The sequence below is a fragment of the Gymnoscopelus braueri genome, assembly GCF_963280865.1.
Source record: "Gymnoscopelus braueri genome assembly, chromosome: 1".
Taxonomy (NCBI): Eukaryota; Metazoa; Chordata; class Actinopteri; order Myctophiformes; family Myctophidae; genus Gymnoscopelus; species Gymnoscopelus braueri.
In genome coordinates, this window is record NC_137603.1 from 19,545,736 (window position 1) to 19,557,570 (window position 11,835).

General features: G+C 39.0%; 1 protein-coding gene across 1 annotated transcript; it reads left to right on the plus strand.

Moving 5' to 3' along the window:
* Positions 1-251: 251 nt before the first annotated feature.
* On the plus strand, positions 252-11,059 carry aph1b (APH1B gamma secretase subunit). The gene is made up of 6 exons (XM_080439671.1): positions 252-594; positions 2,665-2,835; positions 5,043-5,116; positions 6,686-6,808; positions 7,511-7,638; positions 9,034-11,059. The coding sequence occupies exons 1-6, from the start codon at positions 482-484 to the stop codon at positions 9,199-9,201; spliced, it is 777 nt and encodes a 258-aa protein (XP_080295797.1). The 5' UTR covers positions 252-481; the 3' UTR covers positions 9,202-11,059.
* Positions 11,060-11,835: the final 776 nt, after the last annotated feature.

Genomic DNA, 11,835 nt, shown 5'->3' on the forward strand with positions numbered 1-11,835 from the left:
CGTTTATGGTCATGATTCATGTCAAGTCATGATGGCTTGATTCGAGGCTTAAATTAATAGATATAAATATTTTTGCAAATGTCAATGGGAAAAGTGCATTGAGTTTTTTCTTCCGGCACCAGGAAAAACCAGGAAGTGGGCGGGAACTGCGATGCTCTATGGATGGGAGCGGTCATGTGACAGGGTTACGCCACCCGGTATGGAATAATGAACACACCCTATCTATTCAGGTCACGTGGCCTCGCTCAAATCTGATGCTGAGCAAGGAGCAGGAAGGAAGCGTTTCACGGAAAAACCGGAATTTGTATTATCATGTATGAGGAACAATGAGATATCTACCACGCTAAATTAGCAACACGTAATTGTTTTACTTCATAGCTTGGACACCGCGGCTTCTTAGACTAGGGAACGTGTTTGTTTTTGGAAACAAAGAGACAAAGCGCATTGGTAGCGCTGCAGACCCACACAGCTCCCCAACAAAATGACAGCCTCTGTGTTTTTCGGATGTACCTTCATTGCATTTGGCCCCGCCATTGCGTTGTTTCTGTTCACTATCGCCCGAGACCCCCTGAGAGTCATCTTTTTAATAGCAGGGTAAGTGTGCCTGGTGTCTGTGTGGCGTGGGAGCTTCCAATGGAATGTTCTTTAAATTCTGCATCGATAGCTATCGCACGATAGCCGACTAGCCGTTAGCTAGCGAACCTTACATCGTTGTTACACATGTACTGGTGAGCTATATAAGTCCGTGACTCCAGAGGTCGCTGTTTTTCTAATTCACTATGGAAATGGAAATAACAACGGGTGGTTTTAAGAACATGTGAGATTATTAATGCTGCACATAATTTAGCTGATGATTACATAAGTAGTACAAATAAAATAAAAAACTCTCCTAATATGATGCTACCCCGAATGGGCTAACTTTGAATATAACCACATTTACCTACAATTTGCATCCTCTCAGTTTGTGCACAGTAAAGACTCACAACAGTGACTTCTTGGTGGTTTACAGTATTAGATAGGCCACCAACGTCGGTGCAACCCAGTCGGTTTGCTACAATGACTAGCTAGCTAGTGATTTCCAGAGCCGTTCCATTCGCAAGTGTGGGGAAGGATTTAATTTTAATAAATGACAATTTCATTGTTGTCCCCATTTTAATTGGATTTGTTTACAAAGCCACAAGGTCTGAAGCAACACCAAAATGATTATGGAACTTCAGATAAATCGTGATTAGGGTTGGGCTCTTGGAAGAAAGTATCTGCTTGATTGATTGAATACTTTATTAACAGTTTCCGAATAGTACAGTGGTACGATTATACAATGATGCTAAAAGGATAACACAAAAAGCCCTAAGGGCTTGTTTCCATTTTGGTCCTGTGTATTCAATTCATCAAGACATTTAAAGACAACAATACAATAACATTCAAGACATCATCAACACTAGTAGCAATAAACGTATAATAAACGACAGGTGCTTTTTATGGTGGTTTTGAAGGAGGGTAATGACACTCACTTTTTGATGTCTGTTGGTAGGACATTCCACATTTTGGTGGCATAGCAGTAGAATGAATTTGTTTGTGCCGAATCTGGGTTGAACGAGATCAGATCAGTGGAGCAGTGGAGCTCCCTCTGGTGTTGTGCCTGTGTGTGTCTTTCATGTTATTGAAGTGCTTATGGATTCGGAACCCTATCAACTTCTTTGGTTCATTTAACAATTTATCTGTGCAAAATGCACAGTGCACTGTGCATCATATGACCGGAGGGTACAGCCTTCATTGCAGATTTGTTAACAATACCCTTTCTATGTTGAACAAAAAGTACTCTACATTGAAAGATTCACACAAGTAACACAATAGTGTAAACTTTACACTCACTCACTCACTCACTCACTCACTCACTCACTCACACTCTCTCTCTCTCTCTCTCTCTCTCATATACACAAACATGCATACATACATGTAGCATGTCATAGCTGTCTGCCTCCTTCTAAAATAGTGTATATATATAATATAATACATACACTCACCGGCCACTGTATCAGGTACACTCCAACTGCTCCTTAAGGCAATTTCTAAGTGACTTTGAACGTGACATGGTTGCTGATATCAAATAGGCTTGTATGAGTATTTCAGAAACTGCTGATCTACTGTGATTTTCATTTAAATGATATCATTACCATTCTTATTAATTGCATTGCCTTTGTTTTCTAAAAATCATATTTTATTACTGCTTTATAAATGGGGGAAAAAAAACTTCTCCAAAAGGTTCTCTCCTTTTGGGAAATGGAGTCACACTGACTGTATGAAAATGAAAGAAATTATTCTGAAATCTCAGTTCCTTTTTTTAAGGGAGCACACACATAATTGTGTGCCCATGATGTGAGTGCTTTGTCCTGGCCTCTCCAGGCATGTCAGAACTTAACATTAGTCTAGCCGTGATGCAAGCACATTACCCCTCTTTCTCTTTGTGCAAAAGATAATGTATCATTTATTACTTGTAGATAATGTGACAGAACAAAAGATATGTAGAAATCCCGAACAAAGCATTGAGGATTCAAAACCTGACAAAGCAGCAGAATTTAATATCTAGCCTTTCCCAGCCAAATAATGTGTGTGTAGGCCAGGGTTTGTGTGCTTGTGTTTTATCTTTTGTTGTCTTCCTTCCAGAGCATTTTTCTGGCTGGTGTCCCTGCTGCTGTCCTCTCTAGTGTGGTTCATCACAGTTCAGATCAGTAACAAAGAAAGTGCCACCCAGCAGAAAGGCCTGCTCATATTCGGCGTGGTGCTCTCTGTGCTTCTCCAAGAGACGTTCCGGTTCGGTTACTACAAGCTCCTCAAGTAAGCCTAAATCCATGTACTAAATACTCATTTATACTTGCTCAAACGTCCATGCCGTACGACAAACATTACGTTACACATTTTGCGTCGACACTTTAAACATTTTTGACATATGACACGGCTGTTTGCCTTAGTATATACACTTGAAGACTTAAAGTGTGGTGTTGTGCTTTTTATTTTAATTCAAATATCCTACTATCCTACACTGTCTCATTTAGATGTTTATCAACAATTTTAATGTCAGGGTGACCTCCTGGTTAAAAAGCATTGACTATTATGAATGTTTGATATTGTGGGAAGTGTGTCAGTAACCTGACAATGTCTAAAGGATTAAAGCTGCAATCCATAACTTTTGTTGTTAAAATATTAATAGCTATTATTATTATATGCTAGAGTATGTTACACAACTGCAGTGGTTGTAGTTGGACTACCAGCTCTTCTATTGAGAAAAGCAAATGTATGTCCCGTTATCGGATAGGACCCACTACTGGTTATCAAGTGGTATTGCATGAAGCTCATAATGCATTCATCCTCTGCCCACACAGGCTTTCTGTATTGTCTCAGCAGTAGAAATGTCAGCGCTTGCACAAACCCTAGTAGGGCATGAAAGTTACAGATTGCAGCTTTACACCAGCATTATTCTGACCCAAGGCTCATTTACTGTGAGAAGAGTTAACCCTTTAAAACCTGGAACGCATCTGTGTCACTTAAGGTTTCTTTGGCTATTCAAAAATAGCAGATATACAAGCTCATAGCGCGGCACCGAGTGCCGCGCTATGAGCTTGTAGATCTGCTATTTTTGAAAAATCGTGAAAAAATATTTTTGATATTTTTTTCAAAAAACTGTTAAGATTTAGATTTGTTTTAAGAATCGCCTCAGGTCTTAATGAGTTAAATAAGCACAGTGTCATTGTGTGAAAGGAGAAGGAGGATTATCTCTCCCCACATTAACTAATACATTTCTTCTACAGCAGTGGTTCTCAAACTTTTATATTTCAGGGAGCCATCTTAACTCTGACAGTATGCAAATGGGACCAATTGGACCCGTTGGGGGTTCATTTGGTTCCATTTTTATACTGTCAGCGTTACAGACTTGTAGGGGTGCATTTAGAACCCCCTCAAGGAACCCTGAGAGTCCCAGGACCCCACTTTGAGAACCACTGTTCTACAGTATACTGTGTAGGGAACAGTGTCATCATATCGTTACACAGTAAAATCCTCAGTGTTCATTCATCCTTTTGTAACTCTAAAGGTCCTTACACACCGGCGAATATGCGAATATACGCAAAATTCGGACTCGTTCCGAATAATTAAAAGACGCTTTTTCGCTTCGCGAAACTGATGTGGACGCTTGCATTGGCTTTATAAGGTTTTAAAAAAAAACGTATTTATTCGCATGAAGAATTCGCCCCGGTGTGTAAGGACCTTAAGAGTCTACAAATGTAACTAAAAGGACCCATAAAAGTTGAATGAACACTCAGGATTTTACTGTCTGTCTGTGTTTTCAGATGTGCCATTTGGTGGATGTTTTTTAAGTGCTGTATATTTGTTAGGAATGGAACCCTCAACCCTGCCAGTGTTCATTCATGCCCTCAGTAGAGCTCATGCTCTACCCAAGGCCACGTTTAGACGACAGCGCTCTCTAGAGCAAACGACAAAATAAAATATCAGATGTGCGTTCCGTTTAGACGACAATGGCGTTATCGCTATCGGGGGTTGAAAACAAAACAAAAGTGAAACCACCTTCCAGAGTTGAAATCTTTGAAAAATGCTCCGCCTCGCGTCTTCATGTAAACGGGCAACACCGGGGAATCCACAAAAGGTGTGATGTCATGGCTCACGTCGGCTCGTAGCCGTGTATGCTATTACATTGGTGCAGTGCCGTAGAACACACGCTGCATTGGTGTAAACACACAGCTAAGATAGAAAGTAGAACGGAAGTGGTTCTATGCGTGCGTGACTGGTCTTTTCTATCTGGCAGCGTGTCACACCACCACCTAACCACCTGGCATGCACATACAGCGTTTTCAATCACTGTTGGGTCTCTGTGTGAAAATAAAAAATGGCACTTTTGTCGTTTTCAATTCTGCAGATCGTTGCCGTGTAAACGTGGCCTAAGATGCACACGGTCACAGTTTGACTTGAGTTGTTTAGAGTGTATTTTGGGAAACGGACATTCTGATTTTGTTGTTTTGTTATTCCTCCAGGAAAGCAAATGAAGGTCTTCTGGTTCTCAGTCAAGAGGAGACTATGCCCATCTCCATACGACAACTGGCCTACGGTACAGCTCCACTCATACTCTGAATTAACCTCATACATGCACATCTACAGCTGCTGATATACTGTACTGTAAGCAGTGATGTGTTCTACCGTGGTACGCTGTATACGCAGTATGGCCTGTAGATTTTTTTCGTCGCCACCGTCTACATCCAAAAACTGTTCAAAACAGCGTATCTGATACGGCCCGATACGCTACTGCCCAGGAGTGGCTGGGGGGCAGCAAGAATGTGGTCTGTCTAGTGTAACTCTGAGTTGATGGCTTATCATGTGTGTAGCTATTGTTCTTGAGGTGATAAGTAATGGCTGCGACGGAATTCACTCAACGACGCGAATAGTAATGAAGTACTCTAATCAGGCAGACAGAATCTCTCTCTCTGCTCTCATCTGCTGACACTAGATGCCAAGTTAATACTATTCTGTAATAGATACATGAATGCTTGCTGTTAACACTGCTATTATATCTGATAAGCCTAATCAGCATCTATTAATAACAATCCTTGCGCTCTTACATGGTAATAATCCTTGCTTTGCATTGAAAATGCATCTAAGGCTAAAAGCAGCGCAGAAGTGGTTGAGTTCAGGTGATTAACATCAGAAACACTAGAAAATCAGTACAAAGCATATTGTGTGTGGGCCACACACAATATGCTCACAATTCTTTATGCACAATTTTTTACATTTAATTAATTATAGACGCGTGCATGTGCGCATGCCGTGCGTGTGGGAGGCAGGGAATAATCATAGTATACCCTCCAAAAAAATCTAGAACACACCACTGACTGTAAGACCACTGGCCTATGGTACAGCAGCTCCACTCGCCTGAATTATCTGCTGATATAAGAACAAGCGAAATATTTGCATCAGTGTTTAAGCTGCTGACACATCGGCATTTAAATTAAAATTGTAATCTTGTAGTATCTGTCCTGTACTAGTTAATGTTAAAACAGCTAGATTACTTGAGAGATTGGTGATTGGTAATTTTTCAAAATGTAATATTGGTTATGCATTTACGATGTCTCTGTTGTTTTAACACCACTTCAACTTGGTCATATGACTTAGGAGACTGGATCTTGTGATCTACTTTACTCTTAACAATGAATTCCATTGCTCACTTGATGACGCATACATGAGTGGTCTTTGGATACAAAGAAATGTGCTGTGAGCACATTTCATAGATACAGTTATACAAATAAATAGTTATTTGTTTTGTGATAAATTAGAAATGGGGGATTCTGTGAACAATTTACAAAGAGAATACTAAGCCAATGTTGGATCAAGTAGGGATGTGTGCAGCTAGTCCACTAGTCTGTTATATATTGCTGCTCGTGCTAGTCGGCATATAAATACTAGTCGGTATACTATTGTTTATTATACACAAAGGCAGCACAATCAAGAATGCATTTAAATAAGGTAAAGAAGATGTAGATTTGACCCCCAACTTGACCAACAGGGTAAGTGACCTTTGAGGCTTTGTGTAGAGCCCTGAGGCTCTGTGTTTGGACACATTTTTGTCTCAGTAACTTGATTTCATTTTCACTGTACATGACCAAATACTGGTGTTGTTTTCTAGTCTCTGGCCTGGGCTTTGGCTTCATGAGCGGAGCGTTTTCTGTGGTCAACATCCTGGCTGACTCTGTGGGGCCTGGCACCGTGGGGATCCATGGAGACTCCCAGCACTACTTCCTGTCCTCAGGTACGAAAATGTGGTGTCTTCAATATACAGTTTTAGCGTACTGTTCCATGTGTCAGTGGTAGTCGCTCGGAAATTCAGAGAGGTCGGTGTGCCGAATTTCCGAGCGAATGGCAAATTAACTGATATCAGTACATTATTCTAATATATTTTAACCCATTAAGACCTGAAGCCGATGTCTCCTAAATCCCAACAGTATTCTGAAAAAACGTATGTTTCTATGTGTTTTCTATATCAGTGGTGCTCAAACTTTTTCATGTCAAGGACTCCCAAAATTATACGTATTTGGCCGCGGACCCCCATCTCAAAATATTTTGTTCCAGGGACCCCCAGAAGCAAAGATTTGAGTTAAAAATGTTCGCTTGAAAAGAATATAAATATTCAAAGATTTGCACACATTTTCACGATTTTTCAAAAATAGCAGATCTACAAGCGAGCTTGTATATCTGCTATTTTTGAATAGCCAAAGTGTAAAATAATGCTTTTTAGCTCAAAAAAAAAAATGACACAGATGCGTTCCAGGTCTTACTTAATGGGTTAAAAAGTGCGTTCAAAAAGTGCTCTGTGCTGGATGTATACGTGTGTGTGTGAGTGTGCGTGCATGAATACAATACATGCTTTGAATGGACACCAGAGGTCAGTACATTCTATATAACCCAACGGTTGGTTGGGTCCTGTGTCTAACCTGTGAGCTGTCCTCACCAGCCTTCATGACCATGGCCATCATCCTGTTGCACATGTTCTGGGGTGTGGTGTTCTTTGACTCATGTGAGAAACAGCGCTGGTGGGCCCTGGCTGCAGTCGTCGTCAGCCACCTCCTCGTGTCATGCCTGGTAAGTAGATCATCTAGCAATAATAAGTAAGAAGAATTAGGTCACAAATATGTACAGAAAGGTTTGAACTGCATTCAGTGTGGTGTGCAGACGTGAGTTGCATGATTTAACCCTTTAAGACCTGAGGCGATTCTTTAAAAAAATCTAAATCCTAACAGTTTTTGGAAAAAAATTCACGATTTAAAAAAAATAGCAGATCTACAAGCTCATAGCGCGGCACTCGGTGCCGCGCTATGAGCTTGTATATCTGCTATTTTTGAATAGCCAAATAAATCTTAAAATGACACAGATGCGTCCCCGGTCTTAATGGGTTAACACTTACAAGTTAACACTTTGTGTACCAATCATATGCATTATTTAGTATGGTCAGGCAGATATAGAGCATAATGCATAGCAGAACATGGGGCAGACTTCATCACCTTGTTGGTTGGATGAGGCTGGGACCCATAATTTAAAAACACAAAGACTTAAAGCTAGCGCTGTTCTTTTTTATTTATTTATTTTTTATAATATTTATATATATATTTTTATATTTTTATAAAAAAAGATCTCTGTTCTATTATTGTAAAGCACTTTTAATTTGCTTTGAAAGGTGCTACTGTTTGCACACCTGATTTTTTTTTGTTGATAGATTGTTTGAGATAGTCTGTTTACCTGACGCAAACCAAGAAGTACGATCCCGTTCATCTTGTAAGATTCAAAATTAGTACCGGTAGTATGATCCTGTTCTTCATCTTGTAAGATGCACACTTAAAGGTAGGGTAAGTGATATTTTTGGGTTAAAACAAAGGTTAAAGCACTATATTCTGATAGTAATCATTGCTATATAGTGTTTGTTCAGTAACAGGAGTCTCCCCGTCTCTCCAGCTCTTTAATAAACAGAAAATACATTTTCCGGTAGGTGTCAAAATCTCAGCCAATCAGGAGAAAGTAACAATTTTTAAGCTTCATTTTAATAGTGTTCCAGTTCCAATTTTGCCTGCTCATTTCTTAGTGTCATCACTTCCAATTTCACTTGTTTAATCTATATCCTGATTGAGTTCTCTATCCTGATTGGATAAAATTGGAAATGAAACTGAAACGAAAATGCATTTTCTGTTTTATAAAGAGCTGGAGAGACAAGGAGACTCCTTTTACTGAACAAACACTCTATAGCAATGAGTACTATCAGAATGTAGAGCTATTTAATACTTATTTTAACCAAAGAAAATCACTTACCCTACCTTTTAAGTAGTATGAAAAAGAAGAACAACGCAAATCCATTTGATACGGGAATGATATGATATCAGATGTTGGTATAGTCGATAATAAAGGAATTTTCTAAAAATAAGTTTTGTATCTTATAAAGGTCCGATTTAAACAAAGGCTTATATACCTCCTCACCAACTCTTTCAGACATTCCAGAACCCTGAGTATGTGGGAAGCCTGGTGCCCACATACGTCATCATGTTCCTGATGGGCGTGTGGGCCTTCTACTGTGCCGGCGGCTCCCTGCGCAACCTTAAACTCTGTCTCACCTGCAAAGACAAGGACTTTTTGCTCGCTAACCACCGGCCCAGATAACGCACTGTGCTGGATAAAACCGGGGACTTTATTCCAAAAACCAGAAAAGAAATCACATACATACACTTTGGTCGTGGCAAGATGGAAGTTTGTGATCTTTCTGCTAATCTGCTCCTTGTTGTCGTACTAAGAAACAAAATGAATCATTTGATGCTGATATAATTTCTTAAACGGGTAAAGGTTAAGTAACATAACTTTCCATTTTGTAAAAAAAAGAACATAATTTCACACATGCAGGGATTACAAGTGAACATATGCCTGAAAACATACACTGTACTGTAGGCATCACAAAACATACATACTGTACTGTAGGCATCACAAAATTAAATTAACAGGTCTCAAGTTAGTTGTCTTGACCCACTCAGTCATTTTGAGACCCACCCGCAATCATCATTAGATTTTTTTGTTTTGGGTGGGGGACTTCAATTAAATTAGGCAAATGTAACATTTAATTTCATCCCATCCAATGATATGCAAGTAGTGATGAAGAACACGGTAGGCTTATTTTATCAGTGCCAATGTAACTATAGTGTGACTGTCCTGTGTCCAAATTCTGCATCAGAACTTTTTCTTTTAATCTAGCTCTATTCAGCTCTTTTCAGTGCATCCCAATGGGATTTTGTTTTAGTTATGTTTGTCGCTTATCGAAGCAAAAAAAAAATGTTAAGCTTACTCTAAAATGATAATCTTCCTGAGATGTTTAGATTTGCCCTGAATGTATTTCAGGTATTTAATGAACACTTTCTTTATTGGTTATAAAACACTATGACATTATGTTCAGTCTTATGTCAGACCATAAATGATCAAATCTACTTTTGACTCAGTATACAAGTGGAGGACATTAGCAGAAGGTTTTCATGCGTTTTCTCTATAGCTGTACATGCACAGAAATACCTAATTTAATTACGAATATGGTGAATTAGATACATTTGGTTAATGATTATATTTAGCTCTTTAAAGCGTTGCTTTACAATGTCCTTATTCCAGAAGATTAACCTGTGTATTAATTTATAGAATTATATTGCAAGTACATAATACTGTGCTTATTCTTAATCAAAATACTCAAAATATACCATATGTTTAAAGGCATTTGTTATTTAAGCTATTTGGAACATTTTCATCAAATTATTACATAGTCTACTAACGATACGTTTTCATTGGTAAATACACAGGTTTAATATGTGGATTAAAGTCTTTGTATAGCAAAGCGATACATCATTTAAATGTCAATATCTATGTTGATTACGTTTTCTGGGTACTTTGTAGATAAGCATAGTAATATGACTGGAAATTGTGATGCCTTTTCATTTCAAGTGTGGCCAATTCTCTGATGCATCACTCTTACCCAAAAAAATGAAGCTCTATATGTAGGTTACATCACGGCATCGCAAAGGGTTGTATATGGGTCCATTTTATATGGTTCTTTATAGAGAACCCATACAAGAACCTAATGGTTCCATATGAAACATTTTCTATAGTTCTTTACAAAGAACCACTGGGTTATTTGACATCAAATGCTGACATGGTACTTCATGTTTCCAACTGAAACGGCTTTAGGAGCCATATATGAATTGAGGTATAGGACCCTATTTTGGTGAGAGTGGTGACTCCAGATGTTCATGGTGATTTTGTTTGATTTTAAGGTTACTGAACTGGCTTTACAGCATGTGTTGGTCAAAGGTCAGGCGAGCATCCTGTGGACTGCTTGGTTCTTGGTATCTGGCCTTTTCTCTAGACAATTGGATAAAAGGCCAATTGTTTTATAAACTCTTTTTAACCTTTATGGTTAACTGAGCTTGCATGTTCCTATTTTTTTTTCAGCAACACCCTGCTTTATAATAAAGTTGTGCACATTTCACACCTGGGATTTGTCCTAGTATAACCACAATCTTCTACTTTGCCGAGGCTGAGACGATTCCTCAAGTTTCCTGCAAGATAATGCTACAAGGTTTTATAAGTCAAGTAGTGCTTGGGGTTTTCTTGTGGATAACTGGCTATTTTGGGCATATTATGTACGAGTATTGCTTTGTAGTTGGACATAGTGATGCAAAAACCATGTGCATTTGCTCTTTGCTTTTGGAGTATCAAAATTAGGGAATTTCTACCTGGGGAATCTTTTCAGCCCTGCTCTGAGGAGCACCAGATTTATCAGATTTGTTGGTGTCCTTTTCACTCTTCTGAGCCAAATCACTGGACTTTTAATTTGTCCTTTGGAATAGCAAGCTGGCTACATGGGCCCTATTGAGTATATTCACTCAGTTAAGCCGGATGGACATGCTATGGTAACTTTACATTGTGTAAAGCTGTTCTATATCATTTGGAATGACACATCGCTTAGACATTGGACAGAATTCTATTCCATTAGATTATTTTTGTGACCCTATAGTTCATTGATTCCAGTTGGACCTATTGAAGGGGACAAAAAGGCCCTTCGGTGGACACGTCTGTGTCTGTGTTTATGCTTGTATTGTCAGAAGATGTTTATTTTTACCTCCCACCTCAGGAGGATAAATTGGGCATATAATGAAGACATCAAAATCTGATATGACTACTTGGTATGTGGATTTATTCTTTTAAGCCTTCAATATGGATGGGACTTTCGGAAAAGCTGGCATAGTGCGACGGTTCCCAACT